General features: G+C 49.6%; 1 protein-coding gene across 4 annotated transcripts in view; it reads left to right on the forward strand.

The window, feature by feature from the left end:
- The window catches only part of AGAP1 (ArfGAP with GTPase domain, ankyrin repeat and PH domain 1), a 575,037-nt gene that overhangs the window by 498,937 nt on the left and 53,195 nt on the right, over positions 1 to 22,905 (forward strand). For all 4 annotated transcript variants that reach the window (XM_043877472.1, XM_043877473.1, XM_043877470.1 and 1 more), the window contains 3 exons: positions 1,315 to 1,469; positions 4,758 to 4,848; positions 7,717 to 7,939. In XM_043877472.1, coding sequence (XP_043733407.1) covers positions 1,315 to 1,469; positions 4,758 to 4,848; positions 7,717 to 7,939 — 469 coding nt within the window. The remainder of the gene's footprint in view (positions 1 to 1,314; positions 1,470 to 4,757; positions 4,849 to 7,716; positions 7,940 to 22,905) is intronic.

The raw sequence follows: 22,905 nt of genomic DNA on the forward strand, positions 1-22,905 counted from the left end.
AGTAAGAGCTGCTTCTCTTCTGAGACCAAAGGGGAGGTGGTGAGGGGCCTGCAGGTGGTTGCAGGTGCTTCCGAGGCCCAGGGAGCATCCTTGTCTCAGAGGCTGAAGGGCTCCCAGTGAGGCGGGGCCTTGGGAAGGGGCGGGGCCTTGAGAAGGGGCGGGGCCAGCCCGGGCAGTACGGGCCCCTCCGAGGTCAGAGGCCATGAGGGGTGCCTGGGACACAGGCTGAAGGAGCCAGGAGCGTGGCAGACAGGTTTGTCAGATGTGAGCAGAAAGAATGAGGCAAGAGACTAGAGCAGCAGTCCGCCAGGTGGGCGCTGGGTCATTCGCATTATTGATAACGATCGCTCACCCAGGAGATGGTGACTCCGCGCCGTCCAGCAGCCAGTGACGGGAAACCACCGATTGTCTGAGACGTGGCGCCCGGAACTCCACGTGCAGACGTCTTCACGGTTCCCCGCAGCTGGCGGTGCCGTCTCCACCCAGCACCTCCTCTGCCTTTTGTTTTGTGTCCGAGGCAGGAGGGTAGATGAGAGCAGCGTGCCCCAGCGGCCGTGGGGGGGTGTCTCCTGGCCCAGACCCTTGTGGGCCTGAGCTGTGTGGAAAACGCGCTGAAGAAGGTGGATTGCCCCCGTGGTAAGGGTGAGGAAATGAGCCTAGGACAGCTGAGAACTCGTCCAGACTCCGGTGTGCCAGCTGGTGGGGCAGGATTTTGAACATGGGGGCCCTCTTCCTGGTCCACAAGGTGCCCCTTCAGATCACCTGGTATTTGGCTCGCTTGTCACACTGAGTCTCCCCACTGTACCTGGTCTTCTGCCCTGAAATGACAGACGCCCTCGAGGCCTCCGTCTTTGCTCTGGTGTTATCTGTGGATCGGGGCCAGGGGCTTGTAAGGAAATTAAATTGCACCCTGAGATGAGCAGGGTTCACTTGATTTTCAGCCCGCTGTCAATTTCAGAGCCCGGCACCGACTTACAATATCAAGAACACCAGTTACAATACAATATCCCCGAGTCGCTTCATCTGTGCCCAGCACAGAGGCGCTGACATCACACGCTGGTTTTCCTTTTTCCTCCTCCCCTGAGCATTGATTGAAACCCAGCTAAGCCACGCTGGCTTTAGGAACCGAATCCGGAGTGTTTGGAGGTGTGCGGGTTCAGATCTCCGCGGCGGGGCGGCCGGTCCTGTGTGTGCCCGCGGCCCCATGCAGGCGCGATTGAACCCAAAGGCCCTTTCATGACCGGGGACTTGGCAGAGGGGCCTCGGTCTCATGAAAGCTAAACTCTTCATCCCCACCACTCTTCTGTGTTTCAGAGCAAGAAGAAAACTTTGAGTTTATCATTGTGTCCCTCACTGGCCAGACGTGGCACTTTGAAGCCACCACATACGAGGAGCGAGACGCGTGGGTCCAGGCCATTGAGAGCCAAATCCTCGCCAGCTTGCAGTCATGCGAGAGCAGCAAGAACAAGGTAAGACCCGGAGCAGCCGCCCCCAGGCCCCCAGCCCCAGCCCAGCCCCCAAATCAGGAGCCACTGACCCTGAAAGGGAAACAGGCGCGGGCAGTTGGGGGGTGGGTGCATCCTGTGAGGCTGTGAGATGGCCACAGAACATTCACTTTTTCCAAGCAGAAAGGGAAATGATCACAGAGATAATAAAGCATTGTCGATGCGTATCCTGCATTGTATATTAGTATCGTAGCTCAACCGGATGGCAGAGTATCCTGTTTTAAGTCTTTTCTCTCCCAAAGTCATCCCAAATATAAAGTATTGACCTTTGATTGTAAAGGATGGAATCTTTTGTGGCTTATGTGTCCACATCCGTTTTTATTGTTTTTAGGCAGAATACCCTCAGGAAAAGAAGCACTGGTTTAAAAAGAAGCCTTGTTCCATTCTCACAAATGTCCCCCGCCCAGTTCAAATCCATCTCAGGTTAGGAAACTGTCCCTTGGTACTGGCTTCAATAAAAAGTGTATGCATGTATATGAGTGTGCAGAGAGTTCAGGGAAGGTAAAAGTCTGTTTTCTAAATTCTGTTGATAAAGCCTGGTATGTATCTTTATTCAATTAGCATTAATTCCTTTGCATTTGTTTAGCCAGGAGAAATAGATTTTAACCTGCATTTTCTGAATTACTGCCCCATAATAGTCCTTATACAAAGGTCGTTTTTCTCATTTTCTTTTTCCAATCAGAGTATTCCTTCAAAAATCATTATTTTTATGCTTGGATATTTTAAACCCCTTCTCTGGGACACTAACGTCTTAGAGAGCATTTTTATTTTTTAGACTGTGAACAACTACAAACCAGGAGAAAGAGCATGGCCTCTCAACCTGCAATTTCATTTGTAACCATTTAAAGAAATTTCTGCCAATGATTTATGTTCAGCTTTGTCATTAAGAAGGGAGTCTGTCTTTCAGAAAGATGGAGTATCTATTTTTATTACCCTCTTTAACCAGGGTAAACCAGACCACAGTCATTATTATTATAATGTAATTTGCCTCTCTTTTTAAGAGAAGTTTTATACCCACAGTGGGGAGAGTCAGGGCCTTTCATTTCTGAGCACCTTGGCTTTACTTAAGTCCTGGATGGCCACAGATATGGCTTCTGAAGCAAACTCAGGATGCTTCTGAGTCTCCTGTCAGTAGGGACCAAAGATACATGTCACCCACAAAGCTCAGGAACCCGGTTTCAGAACAGGAATTGGCTGAACAGACAAAACACATCTCCAAATTTTGCATAAAAATCACAGTAGCTCACATCGGACTCTGAACCCACACCAGGTGATCGGACTCAGGAAGGTGGAGGACAGCGCTGGCCTCTTCTGGTTCACACTCTTGCCGGTCTCCTCCCAGCTCCCTGCTCTGTGAACATGGCCAGCATCACCTTTGGGCCTGATGCAAACACCAGCCTTGAGATGCTGCCCTTCCTCTCTCCCTGGACGTGTGCCTTCTCAGGCAGGCACCACTTCTAGAAGGAGGACTCGCTGGGCACAGAGGAAGGCAGACCCGTACCCGTTCACCTTGGGCATTTGCTGACCAGGCGTGCAGGTGCACAACATGGAAATAATACCCACAAGGAACAGCTGGAGGGAAAAGAATGGGCTGTGAGGTATTCTAGCTGCCCGTGGATTATCAGTTTGTGGCAATCCCAGAGGTTATAAAGGTAGACAGAGGCAGTCACATGTGTGTGCGTGCACGCACACACACACACACACACTCACTGCAGATGCCAACAGAAATTGTTCAACACACTTTGACTATTTGGGCATCTAAGCAAAGGGAATAAAACCATAATGATGTATTATGCTCTCTAATGGTAGCACTTAATAAATTGTAGTTTGTGATTAAGTGGTCAGATATCAATTATTTAACAGCAAACAATTTGACATAACGACGCTTCAATTTATGAATAATTTTTACACAAACATCAAGCTTATTCCAAGTGTCCTCCGGGATTTATTTGGCTTTGACCATTATATTAAAGGTGTCCATCATAAGCCTTAAAATCCTTACAAGGTACATCCTTTTACTGGCCACCTCTATTTTGAAAAATTCATCCTTAGTAAATAGTCGTGAATTCGTGTAAAGTTTTAGCAGTAAACATATCCTTCACAGCACTCTTGATAGTAGAGGAAAGCTGGAAACAGCCTAAATGCCCATCAAAGAAAGCTTCATAAATAAGTCATCATAAGTGGAATATTATGCAGTCATTTAAAATGATGCCAGAGTTATTATGACACTTTCTCTAAGAAGTCTTCGTACCGAAAGACTGAAAATCAGTAACATCCAAAATCAAATTTTAAAATAAAAAAAATAAAACTTTTGAATACCCATCACATCAATAAATAAATGAATTAAAATGATGCCAGAGGTTATGTGACGCCATTGAGAGGTGATGCTATGTCATTAGACAGATTCCAAAGTAACATATACTGTGCCATTTTTTTTTTTAAGCTCTTCTCTCTATATGCATGTGCTTTTTTCAAAGAAAGGCTAGAAGAATAGATATCAAATTATTAATAAAACTTAACTCTGATAGTTTCTCATTTTTATGTTGTTCTTTTCCCCCTTTGTATTTTCTGACTTTCTCAGAAAAGACGACGAAGTATGTGTTGAAGTATAAATGCCCCCAGCCACCCGCACAGTCCTCTCCACCCACCCCCACCCCCACCCCCCCAACCCCCCACTGCACGGTGGCCTTGTTGCTGTGACAACTGGCCGAACGGGAAATGGGAAGTGAGTCCCCAAGGCACAGTGTGATGGGGATGTGGTCTCCTGACGAGGAACCACCAGACCTGTCTTGGGCACCTAGTCTCTCATCTGACGCATCTCACCACATGCTCCTGATGTGTTTTCCATCAGCTGGGCCCCATCCCAGAGACAGCCAGTGTGCTGGGCTCAGCCCCTACGTCTTGTCCGACTCTTTGCAGCCCCGTGGACTGTAGCCCACCAGGCTCCTCTGTCCATGAATCTCCCAGGCAGCAATCCTGGAGTGGGTTGCCACTTCCTCCTCCAGGGGATCTTCCTGACCCAGGGATCGAACCCCCACATCTTTTACATCCCCTGCATTGGCAAGTAGGTTCTTTCCCTCCAGCCCCACCTGGGAAGCCCAAAGACATCTAGAGAGGAGTCCCGTTTTTGAACCTAACCTCGTGTTATGTCTGCTCACGATCCATCGGTGGTTCCCGGGTGTTACCAGAAGTCATGCACACTTACCTCGGGGTCCTCACGGCTTCCGTTTATATGTCTCCCTCTTTGCCCAGTCCCGGCTGACCAGCCAGAGTGAGGCCATGGCCTTGCAGTCGATACGGAACATCCGCGGGAACTCCCACTGCGTGGACTGCGAGACCCAGAGTGAGTATGCGTGAGGACGGGAGGCTTCGCCCTGGACAGAGTGGGGTGGGGTGGTCGCACGCAGCCCACGCTGCTGCAGACCCGTGTCTGTCATCCGGTGTGTAAGGTACGTTATGTGATTTCATGGTATGGAAGGCCTTGCAATGTTTGGACTTGAACACAGTGCCCTTCTCACAGAAGCCTCTCTGATGGCACCATAAGTATTTCTCTCTCTCTGTCTCTCCTTTTTTTTTGATTACATGAAGTGTAGTTGATTTACAGTGTTGTGTTAATTTCTGCAGAGTGACTGAGTTGTCCCTGTGCGGATGCTTCTGCATATTCTTTTCCACTCTGGCTTATCACCAGTCCTGCTGATGCCTCTTGGCAACCCCATGAGCCACAGTCACATCACCGGTGCTAGGGCTTCGGTCAGCTGCCCACATTCTGTGTCGTATCCAACACCCGGGGGACACCCCGTGCAGACTTGGTGCAGAAAGTGGGCCGGACCGGAGGTGGGGAGGGAGGCGCTGGGAGTCAGGGCAGCAGCAGGACGCACGGCTGGGTGGCTCTGGTTTGTTCAGGGAGAGGCCAGCTGCTGCTCAGGTAGGATTGGGGTGACTTAACAGGAAGATCTCAGGACTGTCACACATCAAAGAGAAGGGGAAAGCCCGCCTGGGAGAGAGACCACCCCAGCTGGCGGGGCAGCTAAGAGCAGGACGGTGAGGCCAAGTCTGTGGCCTCCGGGAGACAGAAGAGGTCTCTTCTGCATGTTCCTGGAGGGACTTCTTTAAAGCATCTTCTTTTGTTTAAAATTTTAAATTTTACTTTCAAGCCACGTCATGCCATGAAGTTAGAAGAGAAGTCATCACGTGAAGTGTGTTTTTATCAGAGATCCTTAACAGCACAAAATCTGAGTACTCTCAGAACCTCCATGGGGAGACATGTCCGTGATGGTTTCCACCACCATCTGGAAGACCCCTTTAAAGGGAATATTCCGTGGCTCACTGGCTTCACGGTGTGTGGCCAATTGGAGGGCAAGAGAGTTTTCTGGGAGTGGGCCGGGCAGGCGAGTGCCCAGTCTGAGGAGGGTGAGTGGGAAGGGGAGACTGGTTCAGGGGAGGCTCTGGGGCCCGTTTGTTTAGAGTGAGGCCACGTTTGACAAATGTGGAGAGAAGAGCGATCCTGAGCTTCCATTTCTAAAATGACATTATCTCTCAGGTCTGTGTCCAATCCCTCCAGACATGGTCTGTCTTAATTCTTGTGACTAATAGTTGGCACTGCAGTGGGTCCCACTCCTAGAGGGACATGAACAGTCTGAAAGATCAAGTTAGACATCCCAGGTCACCAAAAGAGCCAGTCACGGAGCAGGATTTAATCTAAGACCGCGCTGTGTTTTCTCAGAAGACAAGGGGAAGACAGAAGGACTGAGGTTAAGGGCATAAGAGATGACACAGTGGCAAAGCCATTTGGCTTTTTATGTGTTATCATTATTATTATTTTTGCAGGCATTCGTTTCTTTTTCCCCAACCAAGACCATCTCTGAGGTCACAGACCCCTCTTCTCGTGTGTCCCCCCTTCTCCTGCCACCCTATGATCTCCTCCACCTGCTTCCTGCCTTGCTATGTTAAATGTTAAACAAATGGCTGGCTGATTTCTGTTGAATTAGCGTGAAGTCACTCCTGGTCATTTGCCATTTATAGAATGATTCCAAATAAATATGATGTCAGTTACCTGGTTTTTTTGTTGACTCTTCAAGTCTACCTGGAGTAAGGTATTGATTATTCCTGGATGATTTAAGCCTTATTTGCTTCTGCCAGTGGTGAAAGCCGTTGACAGTCAAGGTCAGCCCCCTCTTTGGAAATCAGCTAGTGATTCTAGCATGAAGCCGGCCCTGGGCCTGAGTCCTCAGACTTCTGACCAGGACAGCGGTTCCACACCAGGCACCCCAGGGCTGTTCCCTGGACTCATGAGATGTCTGTGGTGCAGTGTCACAGCCCAAAGCCTGTTCCGATTTGTTCTGAGTCAGGGTTGACCGTGCTGAGCCAAAACCTAACCATCTTGCCAGCAGTGAAGGATGGAGAAATGGGAACTGCTTGGCTGGTTACCCCTAAATAAGATCACTGAGAGTCCAACTTTCTCATTATGGTGTGCCTCTCTTTCATCTTTGAAATTTGCAAGCATGCCCACCATGTCACTAAGAACGTTGATGTGCCCCTGATGCAGGAGGGTACCGGGGGCATTGTAGCTTTGGGAATGACCAGCTGTCCCTCTCTTTCCTTCTCTTTCCCTGCATCAGCAGCCATCCCACGAGAGACACCAGGTCATGCCTCATTTCGTTTCCCTGTGTGTCTGCTTGCTCAAGGGGTTTGCCCACTGGGTGTGTTAGTCGTTGAGTCTTGTCTGACGCTCTGCAACCCCTGGACTGTAGCCCACAAAGCTCCTCTGTCCATGGGATCTCCCAGGCAAGGATACTGGAGTGGGTTGCCATTTCCTTCTCCAGGGGATCCTCCTGACCCAGGGATTGAACCTGGGTCTCCTACATTGTAGGCTGGTTCTTTACCATCTGAGCCACCAGGAGAGCCTGTGGAAGTACCCAAACGTGCATTTTTCTCTCCAAACCAATGCTTTCAGTTGTATATTGTGTGGGAAATTCTAAGGCCTTGGCCAGAGCCTTAGATGTTTGAAAGTTGCCGCCATCACATCAGACCTCCTGAGATGCCTGAGACAGTTGCAAGTGGTGTCCAAGGGAGCATGTTTAAGGCCCTGACTCCAAGGAGGGACTGCTGAAGTGGGAAGTCTGGTTAGCCACTTGGCTCTTGAGATCCAAGGGCCTTGGGAGTGAGTGATGACGGTCCGATCGCATCTGGCGTCCCCTTCCTCCACCCGCAGATCCCAACTGGGCCAGTCTGAACTTGGGAGCCCTCATGTGTATCGAGTGCTCAGGGATCCACCGGAATCTCGGCACCCACCTCTCTCGAGTCCGGTCTCTGGACCTCGACGACTGGCCCATTGAGCTCATCAAGGTGATGTCGTCCATCGGGAACGAGCTGGCCAACAGCGTCTGGGAGGAGAGCACCCAGGGGCGGACGAAGCCCTCGCTGGACTCCACAAGGTAGGGGTACGGGGAGGCGGGTGCTCACGCGGCTTACTGCTCAACAGAACCGGGAGTGACCTTAGCAACAGCCACCACAAGAACCGCCCCGGCCACCCGTGGGAAGGCTGATAACCCAGCTCGAAACGTCTGTGTTTAAAATCGGTCTTCCGCAGGCACAGATAATTCAAGCTCCTTAATTTTTTACGTTTGTTTTTACACTTTGGGGATTCCTCTCCCTCTCTTAGAGACGTATTAAGCTTCTAACCTGATGAATATATCACTTTAATTAATACATTTCTAATAGGCATAAGCTGTGCTGTTAACACTAATTACGGAATTTGGGATTCTTTTGATTTTGTTATTCTTATGTCTTTAATAAGCATCTACTCCATTGGCTCCACTCCCCTCTGACCTCTCACTAAGTGAGTTGATAGTAACCAAACATATTTTATTTTCTAAACTGTATCCCTAACACATTTAATCAACCAAGCACGGCGTACGTAACATGTGGTGGCTCCTCATTACTGTTAATTGTTACCCAGTGTAAAAAAACGCGTTTATTTTGAGGCCATTGTGTCTCTCATTTTTCATTTACAGCAATTATAAGCCGTTTTTGAGTATACATGCATATTTAATGTACCTAAGAGGTGATAAAATGACGTGTCTTCTGAGAAAGCCTCTTTCACGGAGGCAGGGTAGACTGTCCCGTCTCCGAGGCTGTTCTGAGCGGGCATGTTCCGGCGTCGGAAGCAGAGGTGTGGTGGGTGGGCACAGCCTTCACGTCTCAGGTGTGTGCACGGTGAAGGGGGACGCTGGGTCTCCCAGCACCAGCGCTCATGTGTTTTGCTGGTGATCAGACAAGGAAACCTGGGTGTCCGTCTATGGGTGGGCCAAACACAAGGGTAAGAAGTCGGTCTCTGCCGATAAGCAGTGATGATGTGGCAGGTTGGTGGGCTTCATCAACGCTGAACAATGAATTTGGGGTGCCACCTTTGGTTCACTTGAGAGAATGAAGCTGGTGTCATTAACCCTACTCTTCGTATTAGATGCTCTGTGGAGAGCGGGTAGGGGTCCTTGAAAGGTGCATGACGTCTCTCTGTTTAAAACCTCTCAGCTCAGTGCTGTGAGCTCCTACATAAGTTATGTCGTGTAATATGCCCTGTGGGCAACTGTCCTACAAACTGAAGAAGTGATACACTTTATAGTTTTTAGAATTTGATATAACGCTAATATGGAAATCTACTGGTTCATCCACTAGGGGCATTCTTCAAAGATTAGTTCATGTTTTTTTTTTTTTTTTATAATGACATGTGTTTTTTTTTGTTTGTTTGTTTGTTTTGGGGGGGGGGTTTGTCATACATTGATATGAATCAGCCATAGATTTACACGTAGTTCATGTTTTAATATGTATTTTTTCATACATGTAGTTTCCCTAGAGGGTAATTAGATCTGAAAAAAGAAAAATGAAAATTGGATTGAGCTTAATGTGTGAATGCAGAAAACGTTGAAGTAAATTGGGAAAAGATTAACTTTATACATCTTACTGTTTGTGTGTAAAAGGAGCATATGCACTATTTTTAATACCATGAATTAGAAGAGTTTGTCTTCCCATCTGTCATAACTAGAAACTGTTTGGAATGATTAGAAACAAAGATGTAGGTTAAGTTTTTAAGTGGGAAATATTTCTTAATAGTTTCGTCTTCATAAGTGAAGACTGTATGTAAGAGTATTTTATTATTCTGTCTTGAGTGTTTTAGTTAAGTTCCTGAGTGTATGACTTCCCCTTCTGTGCAAGATTATACGTATTGTATCTTTACAGCTTACGGACATTTGAGTCTTCCCTTCTCACAAGTGGAGTCATTGTCATGAACTTCCTATGGTGAGGATGGTATGGTTATGTGGTCTTGCCCAGCGTAACTTTGGAGTTTCTAAATTCTGTTCAACTCTTAAGAAGATAAAGCATGTTTGAGAATTGACTGTGCCTTTGGTAATTGGAGTTGTAGTTTTAATTAAACTCAGCAAATACTCATCGAGTGCTTTCTCATAGAACAGAAGTGGTCGCCAGGTGATGACCTTAGGTCTGCAGTGATCGGTGTATGTGCTCAGAGCCGGCCAAGGATGCCAGGACCCAGCAGCATTCATAGACGGGAGTGGTCTATGGTCTCAGGGAAGTTCAGGAGAAATGTCTTCTGAGCTGGGCTTGGAATCATGGGGTGATTCTCCAGGCCTGGTGGTGTGGGGAGCATGTGGTGGAGGCTTAGGCAAAGACAGGAATGCCAAAGGAAGCCTGGGGGTCCCTGGGGAGGTGGAGCCATGGATATAGTGAGGGATGGGGAAGGGCAAGGCCACAGAGCAAAGACCTCGTGAGCCAGGGGCAGTGCTTTGACAGCAACTCTGGGGGTGGGCGGGCTTCCCTGGTGGCTCAGCTGGTAAAGAACCCACCCGCAAGGCAGTAGACCTGGGTTCGATCCCTGGGTTGGGAAGATTCCCCTGGAGAAGGGAAAGGCCACCCACTCCAGTATTCAGGCCTGGAGAATTCCATGGGCTGTATAGTCCATGGGGTCGCAAAGAGTCGGACACTACTGAGCAGCTTTCACTCTCACTGAGGGTGGGCAGAGGGCGGGCCGTTGGGGCTGTTCATGTGTTTGTGGATGTCCCACCTGTTCCCCGGAGGACCAGAGGCAGCCAGCAGCATCGTAGGAAGAGGCGGAGACAGGCAAGGAGGCCCGTCTGAAGGTGGTGGTCCTGGTGGGACGGAGGGAGAGCCTCAGATACACTCAGAAACCACTCAACATAATCGCATCATGAAAACCCAGACCCCCACCTCCTCCGCTACCTCCTGCATTCTCCTCAAACAGAAAGGAAAATGAAAAAGTTTGGCCTGGAATGTCCGTGTGGAATTTCACCTACGATGTGAGAAGCAATGCCTGGCCTGGTCCCTGCCTCCCCAAGACCAGGAGAGATACGCCCCCCACCCGCCCCACCTCGCTGTCTTCGCAAAAGCGGTGCTTGCTAGCGCAAACAGCTGGAGGGCTCGCTAATGTGGCCCTAAGGTAATACTAAAAAGAAATATTTTAATAAATTTTTATCTCCATCTGAGGAAAAGCCAAGTGCAATATATCCAGTCTAATTCTTTGAAAAGGGGCCCAGCTGTTTTCCCGAGAAGCTCCGTCCATTCTGTCTTGTTCAGAAGATTCATTCTGACAGTGGCATATAATTAGAAATGTGCTGTTCCTCCCCCAGCACGCACGCATGCACGCACGCACGCACACACACACACACACACACACACGCTCAGGAGCATAGGCGAGTAGAACACAGCAGATCCTTCACATACACAGAGGCTCAGGACCATGGGGAAATAGAACACAGCAGATCCTTCACACACACACACACACACACACACTCAGGTCAATGGGGAAGTAGAACCCGGCAGATCCTTCACACACACATACACAGACACACACAGGTTCAGGACCATGGGGAAATAGAACACAGCAGATCCTTACACACACACACACAGGTTCAGGACCATGGGGAAGTAGAACATAGCAGATCCTTACACACACACGCACACACACTCAGGACCATGGGGAAATAGAACACGGCAGATCCTTATACACACACACACACACACACTCAGGACCATGGGGAAATAGAACACGGCAGATCCTTCACACACACACAGGCTCAGAACCATGGGGAAGTAGAACACAGCAGATCCTTACACACACACACACACACACACAGGTTCAGGACCATGGGGAAGTAGAACACGGCAGATCCTTACACACACACACACACTCAGGACCATGGGGAAATAGAACACGGCAGATCCTTCACACACACACACACTCAGGACCATGGGGAAGTAGAACACGGCAGATCCTTATACACACACACACACACACACACTCAGGACCATGGGGAAATAGAACACGGCAGATCCTTCACACACACACAGGCTCAGAACCATGGGGAAGTAGAACACAGCAGATCCTTACACACACACACACACACACAGGTTCAGGACCATGGGGAAGTAGAACATAGCAGATCCTTACACACACACACACACTCAGGACCATGGGGAAGTAGAACATGGCAGATCCTTATACACACACACACACACACACTCAGGACCATGGGGAAATAGAACACGGCAGATCCTTATACACACACACACACACACACACACTCAGGACCATGGGGAAATAGAACACGGCAGATCCTTATACACACACACACACACACTCAGGACCATGGGGAAATAGAACACGGCAGATCCTTCACACACACACACACACACACACACACTCAGGACCATGGGGAAATAGAACACGGCAGATCCTTATACACACACACACACACACACTCAGGACCATGGGGAAGTAGAACATGGCAGATCCTTCACACACACACACACTCAGGACCATGGGGAAGTAGAACATGGCAGATCCTTCACACACACACACACACACACACACACACACACTCAGGACCATGGGGGAATAGAACACGGCAGATCCTTCACACACACACAGGCTCAGAACCATGGGGAAGTAGAACACAGCAGATCCTTACACACACACACACACACACACACTCAGGACCGTGGGGAAGTAGAACACAGCAGACCCTTCTCCAAGAAAAACACCTGAAGCCACCTCTCACGGTGTCGCCCAGGCCTGCAGGTGACACAGGACGCAGGGAAGCGGGGTCCTCTGACCAGCCGTCTGTCCCCTGCACCCTGATTAGGCCAGCTTCGGGCTGCTCATAATTGGTTCCAGCGATTCTCAGCTGCCCCGAGAACTGCCGTTCAAACTTGAACAGCACTGAGATCAATCGAAGCTGACGGCGGCAAAGTCGTATTGACTTCCCATTCCTAAACCGGGGGATCATTAGTCAAGAAAAGCATCTTTTAATTACTCCCAGGAAGAAAAAAAAAATCTTTTTTTGGATGGATTCTGCAACAACTGCCATTTTTTTTTTCCCGGTGCATTCGATATTAAATTTATTGTCGTGGGAGGGGAGAGGGTGCCCTTCATCCCACTGTGATGGAGGTTTAATTTGGAGAAAGGAGCTGGTTAGAGATCGATGTGGTAACAATTAACTACATCTGGGGTGGAATCAGAATTCCCCTCTAATTGCTATTGATACCATTTAAGCACACACTTAAAATATTGATTGTAAATGGGGCTGCAGAGGAAAGGCGAGGTGGGAACAGAGAGAACTAGCGTTAGGGGCTAATGGAGGGGCTGTCTGCTGTGTGCAGGCCGGTCAGCGCCTGAGTGTGTGGTTGCCCCTGACGGTACGTTGTCTTGTGGACACCCGCGGGGCCTGGAGCAACCAGGCAAGGCTCCAGTACCCGTGTCAGGACACGATTCGGAGGTAAAGATGTTAAAACAGTCACGTGCATCTTTCTGGAGTGGATGAGTGAGACAGAAAACTGCCTAGCTTGGAATACACATGTCAGGGGGTCTTGCAGCCTCGGAGCCCATCGTGTGTTTGTGAGCAAAATTACCAGCACACAATGAAACTGTCCCAACAAGCCTCGGTGTGCATCCTCTCACGCTCAGCCACGCGCTGGTGTTCTCTGGGGCCGGTCTGCATCACTGAAGGCAGGTCCTTCTTCTCGATCCCATCCCCCTTGCACTTTAGAAGCTTTTTCGATTGACTTGCAGGGAAAAGAATGTCCTACCATGGCCGATCAGAGCCCTCCGGAGCCGCATTCCTCTTGGCAGCAGCTGAGCTCTGCTGGGCTCAGCGGCTCTCTCTCTTCATCTCCCATCTTTGTGTCTGCAGGTGGCGGGCTTTGGCCAAAGCCCGGGAGGGTGTGCAGGGACCAGTTGCTGTTTGCATTTCACGGCAGGTAGCCTGTTTACAAGGTGCTTTGGGGGCCTGCCGGTTTGGTCTAGGAAATCAAAGGAACCTGGAAGTGGAGAGCTTGCGTTTTCAATTCCATGAAAGAGCCCTTGGGAAAAGCTCTGAGCCCAACTGAAATCATCCGCCATCTCTTTGATCCCACTCGGAAGGGAACCCAGCTTGCCGATGGGTGTGCATTCCCTTCCGTCTCTGAGCATCCTTTCTCTGGGTTCCGTCATTTGTCAGTTCACCTGGGCCCCTAGGCACCCCTCTTGTCTTTAACCTCTAAACGGCTGTCAGTCCGGGAGGAGGACGTGGGGCCGGATGTCAGGAATCTGCGTGGGAGAGACTGCACACTCGCAGGCCGAGCGGGTCCACCCAGTGATCCGAGTTCCATGTCCTTTTGATTTCTGAACGCCACTTTCATCTTATTTATGCACATGGAGATATTGATAAAGGGGAAATGTATCCAAACTGAAAATAATTGGATCCCCACCGCTCCCTCCGAGATATTAAAAGCAGCCCCACTTGGCCACGTCTCTGTCTCGTTAGGTTTGATCGTTAAGATCACAATATCGTAATCTCGGGCTCAAATTTCTGGCATAAAGATGCACTGATCCAAATGCGGCCTCGGGGAACATGTGGACCCACGCGGCCCCAGGATTGTCTCATCTTATTATTTTTCAGCAGTTCTTGGCCCCGCTGAGGTCGGTGTTTTGTCTCTTTTGAGTGTTCCTCTATGCTTGACACCTTTTCCTATTTTCTTTCCTTAAAAAAAAAAAAAAAGAAAAATGGGCAGGGAGAGAAACATGGGGGGGGGATAAAAAAAGGACTTTGCTGTGATGACCAGAACCCATCTGCAGTTGGGTGACATCTGCTCCCCACATGTCACTTCCCTCATTAACAAGCAATTGAATTAATTAAATGCTACTCAGAACACGCATAACAAGCTACCGGCAGTGTCCAAATTAGCACTGATAATCAAGGATGATTTCCTTTATTATCCTGCTAAGTGGTGTGCAGACTCTGATCTCCCTGTCTGCCCTCATCTATTTACATACCCCCAGCCTCTGCCTTTGGAAGCGGAGGTTATCTTACCTAGTTAATTTGCCACGATCACCGAGCATGGCGGATTGATGCCTTGCCTCTGCCGCCCGAGCCACCGCGTGCAGGGGGAGTCGGGGGGTGCAGGGGGGGCTACCCCCTCCCCCCTCCCCGCCTGCCCTCCCCCCAGCCCAGCCTTTGTATCTCAAGCTCACTGATAAATTAAAGGCCACCCCTGTGGTCTCTCAAGTGAGTAATAGAGGCAGAAATTTCATTTTGCAACTGGCTGATTTAATGATCCAAAGGGTAATTAATGGCCTGATTATCTTAATGTTAAATATGTCCGGCAGCAATTACTGTGACCTCCCGCTTGTCAAGGTCCGGGCTGTGCTCTTCTTTCAATTAAGTTCTCTGGGGCTTAATGGTATGAATAAACTCCTCTGATTCTGTCATCCCAGACGGACGCAGAGGGTTCAGAGAGCTGGGGGCTCCTCGGGAGTTTTAATCAGCCCGTCTTCGACTCTGGCGATCAGAGTTAACAATTATCCCAAGGACAGCCTCACTTTCTTCTTCCCCATGCAGGACCAAGCCCCCACCCCACCCCACCCCATCCGCCCTTTCGTGTTGTTGTTTTATTTTATTTATTTTCTCTTATGCGTTTCCGCACTCGGAGGGAAGAATTCTGTTTGCAGAGGGAGCCGCTGTGCTCCGGCAGGCTGGTCTCTTCCAATATAAATTATCATGTGAGCGCCATGGTTTTTCTGTTTGACAGGCTTAATTAATTGGCAGGAGCCCCCGAAAATGACAGTGCCACTAATTGCAACTCCGGGTGCATTTCTGTCATCACGGCGCGCCTGTCAGCGGGCATGCCCTGGCCCCAGCCTCCGGAGCGGGGGGGCCTGCCCTCCCAGCCTCAGGTCCAGGCGGGGACAGCGTCCTGAGCATGTGGGGACAACTGGCTGGCTTCAAGGAGCCTTGGGTTTACAGGCACGCCGTCCCCCGCGCAGGAGTGACATTTACTGCCTGTGAAGTTTACACGTCTGTGGCTCGGCAAACCCAGCAGCTGCTCGGGGGACCTAGTCTTTGACTTCAGATATTTTAGTGACTTCTTGGAGCAGGGCAGCTTGGAATCAGACCCCAGAGCTGTAACTCAGAGACTCTCCTTGACTGGATGGTCCTCATTAGCACGTTGCTAAATAAGCTAGGGTTTCCCTGAGCTCTGCACCCAGATCAGAAATATTCCACTATAAGTATTAAACCATTTAGGGAAATGTACAAATGAGAAGTGCATTAACACTGCCTCAAAAATAATACCTGAAGATTACAGTTGACAACAGAGCCATTCCTCCAGTAAACTGCTGGCAGGGAGTGTGGAGGGAATCCACGCATTGGCAGCACTCTCTGATTAAGCTCTCGGGATAGACCGGCCCTAATTATAAGAAAGGCGGATCTAACAAGGTTCTCCATTAGGTTAAGTAAAGTGGGATCCACGTTTTGCAGCATAACTCTACTGTCATCTGCCTTTGAAACAGATGGACGAAATAGTGCTGTTGGTTCATCACGTCTGCCTGCCGCACACGAACCTGTCTTTTATTTGATCCTGCAGGAAACCAAGTGTGGGGGAGCCAGCTTTGCTACCAGGGAGCCGTCTTGGGTTGAAAATCTCTCTCATTTACTTTCTGAAATGTAGCCATGGAGACAGTCAGGAATTTTTTTATGTGTAAGGATTTTTACTATCATGTAAAGCTGAAAATGCAGTCATCGGCCAGCATCTGTTTCTTGTAGGCGCCCTGACCACTTCTGAGCCCACATCCACTTGGGATCATAGACGGAGCAATGTGATGTGGAGGTGAACCCTTAGGCTTGAGTTATGTGTCATAAGAGACGTTCTAAGCAGGTGCCTAGAAATAGTCTAAAACAACTGCCTGTGTTTTGATTCCTCCACAGCGGAGAACTTTCCAGAGGGTCCTTCCTCTCAGTGACGTTTGGATCATTTTACACCAGAAACTTTGTTTCTTCTGAGGGAGGTTCTGCTTTCCTCTTCCTCATAATGAGGAAGAGGCCGAAGCAAATGAACCTGGGCCCAGAGCTCACAGTGTGCATTGCTAAGTCGCTTCGGTCCCGTCCGACTCTTTGTGATCCCGTGGACCATAGTCCACCAGGCTTCTCTGTCCATAGGATTCTCCAGGCAAGAATACTGGAGTGGGTTGCCTTGCCCTCCTGCAGGGGATCTTCCCAACCCAGGGGTCGAACCTGTGTCTCTTGTGTTTCCTACATTTGCAGGCGGGTTCTTTACCACTAGTGCCTCCTGGGAAGCCCAGCTCACAGGGTATGCGGCACTTTTTCTGAGCACAGAGCCATCCTGCAACATTGGATGACACCCCCCGCCCCATTTCCCAGGTGGAGCGATTGTGAGGTCAGGGTCCTGGAGCCATTTACCTAGGGTCTCCCAGGACTAAGGGACAGGTCATTTGAACTCAGGACCTAACTTCTGACACCCATCTCTGGTCCTCCAGCTGCTCTTGTCCTTTTCCTGTTCAGCATCACGTGGCCACATCCGATGGCCAGTTGTGGCATCTAGAGGTACCACTGCATTTACACGTATCCATTCTGTCTCCTCCCCTTGGCCCCAGTTCATACTCCTACCAGCCTGTGTCTGCATTTAGATATTATTACTGTAAATTTATTATGTATAATAATGTAACTGTAATATCTTTCCATGTATAAAATCTCGTAGCCCCATTCATGGTAACTTGAGGATAATAAAGCATCATTCATTTTAGTTTGCATTCATATAGCAGACCTGATTTTTTAAGTTACTCAGTCATGATTCTGAAGTCTTAATTTTCCGATGTCAGTGCTAATCCTTAGAGCTTCTGTGGAAAACAGTGCTGAATTTAAAAATTTTTTTAAAAAGAGTGCTGATACCTAAACTGATGAATGAGCCAGTGTAGTCAAAGGGTTCAAGCCCCAGATTTTCCCATAATCACATCCTTCTCCTGCCTGAATCCCTGACCCAACAGTGTCTGTTGAAAACATTCAGCTTGTTTTCCCAAAAGCCTCACACTGATATTTTTTATTATCTGCATGATGAAATGTGGAGCTGGACCAGAGAATAGTTCTGGTTCCACAGGCAGCATCTTCTATGATAGTGATTTTTAAAAAACCAGGGCATTTTCTCATTTGTAAGATGAAACTAGTCATTAATCCACCCACTTAATCGTGCAGATTTAATGCTGAAAGGGGATCTTATTTAGGAAGTTTCCTGGGCTCTTTTTGTCTGGAAAACCCGGTCGGCTTTGTGCCTGGGTCCTGCGTGCTGATGGTGAGAGAGGCAGGTGACCCTTGCCCCCTCAGGTGCTGGTGTAAAGGATGTGGTCCGTGTTTATTTTGCTTTGTATCTGTAGAGTGGTTTATTGCAGCATCATCAGTGCACATTCTTGGGCCCCATTGTCCCTGTGGTGGGGCCCAGTGATGAATTTTAGCTCTCTAGGTGATTCTTAGGCACATTAAAATATGAGAAGCCCTGCTCTACACGAGGCAGTGTAAACAAATGCCCGCAGCCTGTGTGGAGTCTCTCTCCCAGTCTTAGCCCAAGTCCCTGGACTTTATTTCTCATTTCTGAAGACCCAGGTTATCAGTCCTCTTTCTTTACCAGACTCTAACTGGGCCTGACATATCCAGTATGCCATCCCAAAGATGCTATATCTCTATGTCTGCCCCAGTACAAAAGGATTATATACTATGATCAAATGTCATTTTCCCCAGGAATTCAAGGTTGGTTCAGTCAAAAGTGAGGCAATGTAATAATACACCACATTGATAGACTAAAGGGCAAATACTAGTCATCTCAAGAGATGCAGAAAATGCATTTGACAGAATTCAGTACCCCTTCATGATACAAACACTCAGCAAAGTGGAAATAAAAAGAAACTTCCCCAACCTAATAAAGGACATGTATGAAAAACGCACAGCTAACATCAAACTTCATGGTAAAGTACTGGAAGCTTCCACCCTTAAATCAGGAACAAGACAAGTCCGCTAACTCCACTCCTCTTCGACTTTGTACTGTAAGTTCAAGCCAGGGAATGAGGCAAGGAAAAGAAACCGAAGGCATTCAGATTAGAAAGGAAGAAGTAAAACTGTCTCTATTTGCAGATGACATAATCTTGTATATAGAAAATCTAAAGGAATTCACAATGAAATATTAGCGCTAATAAAGGACCTCAGCAATACATGAAATTCAGTTGTGGCTCTATACACAAGAAATGGACAATCCAAAATAAAAATTAAGGGTACCATTCCATTTACAAAAGCATCAAAAAGAATAATATACTGAAGAATAAATTTAACCTGTATACTGAAAGCTACAAAGCATCTTTGAGAGAAATTAAAGAAGACTAACAACTGGCTGGTTCAACATTAGGAAGGGGTACAACAAGGCTGTATATTGTCACCCTGCTTATTTAAATTATATGCAAGTACATTATGGGAAATGCCCAACTGGAAGAAGCACAAGCTGGAATCAAGATTGCTGAGAGAAATATCAACAACCTCAAACATGCAGATGATACCACTCTAATGGCAGAAAGTGAAGAGGAACTAAAGAGCCTCTTGATGAGCGTGAAAGAGGAGAGTGAAAAAGCTGGTCTGAAACTCAAATTCAAAAAGCTGAGATCATGGCATCTGGTTTCATCACTTCGGCAAATAGAAGGGGTAAGAGTGGAAAGTGACAGATTTTGTGGCTTTCCTGGTGGCTCAGTGGTAAAGAATCTGCCTGCCAACGCAGAAGTCTCAGGTTCAATCCCTGGGTCAGGAAGACCCCTGGAGAAGGAAATGGCCTCTCACTCCAGTGTTCTTGCCTGGGAAATCCCATGGACAGAGGAGCCTAGCGGGCTACAGTCCATGGGGTCACAAAGAGTCAGACACAACTTAGTGACTAAACAATAACAACAACAGATTTTTTTTCTTGGGCTCAAAAATCATTGTGGATGGTGACCACAGCCGTAAAATTAAAGACGCTTGCTGCTTGGAAGGTAAGCTATGACAAACCTAGATAGTATATTAAAAAGCAGTGACATCACTTTGCCAACAAAAGTCCATATAGTCAAAGCTATGGCTTTTCCAGTTTCATGTATGGATGTGAGAATTGGACCATAAAGAAGGCCCAGCACTGAAGAATTGATGCTTTTGAACTATGGTGATGGAGAAGACTCTGGAGAGTCCCTTGGACTACAAGGAGATCCAACCAGTCCATCCTAAAGGAGATCAGTCCTGAATATTCATTGGAAGTACTGATGCTGAAGCTCCAATACTTTGGCCACCTGATGCGAAGACCTGACCCATTTGAAAAGACCTTGATGTTAGGAAAGACTGAAGGCAAAAGGAGAAGGAGGCGACAGAGGATGAGATTGTTAGATAGCACCACCAACTCAGGGGATGTGAATTTGAGCAGACTCTGGGAGATAGTGTGCTGCAGTGGGAAGCCTGGTGTGCTGCAGGCTGTGGGGTCACAGAGTTGGACATGACAGTGACTGAACAAGAACAAATAACTGACAAGACATCCATGTTCATGAATTCAAAGACAATATTTCTATGATAGCAGGACTCCCCAAAATAATGTACAGATTCAACACAGTCTCTTTCAGAGTTACAAATGCCTTTTTTTGCAGCAATGGACAAGCTGATGCCATACATTGTATGTAAACTCACGAGGCCTTCAGACAGACAAAACAATTTTGTAAAGGAATAACAAAGTTGGAAGAACCGTATATCCTAATTTCAAAACTTACTGCAAAATTATAATAATCCAAGATCATGATGCTGCCATAAGAACAGACATATAGATCAATGGTATAGAATCAAACGTCCTGAAATAAGCCCACCCGTCTACGAATACCATTGAGGGGAACCATCCCAAACCAGACCACTGCCTCTCACGCAGCTCGTGAAAGACCTTCGCAACTGAAGAGCCTGTGGCCCAAAGCAAGGTGACCTTGGCCCTTGACACTCGGCACCCTGAAGCCTTCAAGGCCAGAGGTGAGCTGAGCCCCAAAGGCTGGGGGTGGTGGCGAGCGAGTCCTTGGGAGACTGAGAAGGCGGTCGTTCACCATCCTCCCTGCAAAGCACAACCTCCAGGTGGATCCATGTGGCCCATCAGCGTTGTGAAGACCGAGTGTGCCGGCTCTCGCATGCCTGCCCACTTCCGACAGCACCCGGGCGGGCAGGCCAGCCCCCCCCACACCGTCCTGCCTTGCCAGCCCCCGAGCTGTCCACTTCCGACAGCACCCGGGCGGGCAGGCCAGCCCCCCCCACACCGTCCTGCCTTGCCAGCCCCCGAGCTGTCCACTTCCGACAGCACCCGGGCGGGCAGGCCAGCCCCCCCCGACACTGTCCTGCCTTGCCAGCCCCCCGACATCCTGACAGCCCTGAGCACAGGTCCCCTAGCTGTCGCACGGCATCCTGATACTCGACATTTCCCAGAACCCCCCGGAGGTCACACGGCAGGTACCCGGTGACAGAGAGTCTGTCCCCGGGAGCCCAGCTCCAGAACCCACACTCTGAGCCCCCGTGCTTTGCCGCGGGGCTGTTGGGGGGTCAGTGGCCAGAGGGTACTGCCTGTGGCACCAGCCAGCCGTGAGACAGCACAGCCGCCCTCAGGGCTCAGCAGGACGCAGAATGGCCAGATGGCAGTGTGTCTGGGCCTGTCCCCCCACCTCCTGCCGCACCCAGCGGGCAGCTTGGGGCAGGGGCCTCACCCTCACCCATGCCCACCCCCTGCCGTGTGGCACGTGGTCTTCTTTCTGACGCTTGAGGACCACGATGCCCTCTGAGCACGGTGGAGACTGGCGGCCGGAGAACGTGATGGCCAGCGTTTTTAGTTTCTTGTTCGGGCTTAGCACGCACCGAGGGATGACCGGTCAGTCTCCTGCACGTCCATCCCGAGGCACTGAGTTCTTCTTTCCCCAGACACGTGGTCACACCCGCCTGCCTCCTCAGGGGAGGAGACGCTGGTCAGCCTTTCTCAGGAGTACAGGCTGCCTGGGGCTGGGACTGTGTGTCTGCTCTGGGGAAGGGCTGGGGGTCCTTTGAGCGCTTTGTATGAGAAAAGAGAAGAAACCGGGGCACTTAGGGGTGCTTATTAGAAATACCGATCTCGCGTAGACTTGTAGTAACCCGGGAGTGGGAGGTTTTCTCCCTGACTGCGGGTTCCTTCCTTGGCAAGATCTCTTGGTGAGCAGGAGACGCAGGGAGCCAGCCTGCTTGACACCGATGGGGAGACTGGAGGGCAGGAAGCCTGGAGGCGGGCACTGGTGCCCGAGAGGCTCCTGCCGGGTGAGGAGTGAACCCCAGGCCCCGGCCAGCACTGTCTCATAAGGAGCACCCACTCCCAACCATCTCCGTCTCCTAAAGTATCTGTGAGTCGGGAAGGGCGCTTCACGGAGTTTATTCTCATGGTAACAAGCATAGTGGCTTTTCTGTTGCGGAGCCTTAGACAACAGCTCTCCGGAGAGGACAAAGGTGGTAGCTATGGGAACGGCCCACCCTGGTTCTGGTCCTCCCTCTGCCCCTTGGTGCAAGTTAGCAGAGCATGCCCAGGCTTCAGTCTTGTCATCTGTAAAGTGGGAGCAGCCGTGCCTGTCTGCCGAGGCGCTTGCACAGGTCAGGTGGGAAGATGCCGCTGGCCGCCCGCAGAGGCTCATCTCAGGCTGCAGAGAGTGCAGAGGCTGAGAGCGGGGCCGGCCCGGCGCCCTCCGTGTCCTTCCAGCCCAGTTTCTCTGCGTGCCTTGGTCCTGACTCCAGCCTCTGACACGGTCAGCTCAAGGGTGGAAGGTGTGTCCTGCCCCCTCCCACCCTGGGCATGAGTTTGGTCCGTCTCTTTATCCAGAGTGTTCTCGGACCCAATGTCCCCACACCCCAGGCAGGGTGGAGACCTCGGCAGGCGGGACCAGGGGGCTGGTGGGGCCCTCCCACCGACCGGCAGTGCCCAGTGCGGGAGAGCGGGAGCAGGACAGGGCAGCGGCCCCCAGGTCATTGGCTGAGCTCCAGGGAGGCCCGGAGACCCCCGGTGTGGA

This window comes from Cervus elaphus, chromosome 20 (assembly GCF_910594005.1).
Source record: "Cervus elaphus chromosome 20, mCerEla1.1, whole genome shotgun sequence".
Classification (NCBI taxonomy): domain Eukaryota; kingdom Metazoa; phylum Chordata; class Mammalia; order Artiodactyla; family Cervidae; genus Cervus; species Cervus elaphus.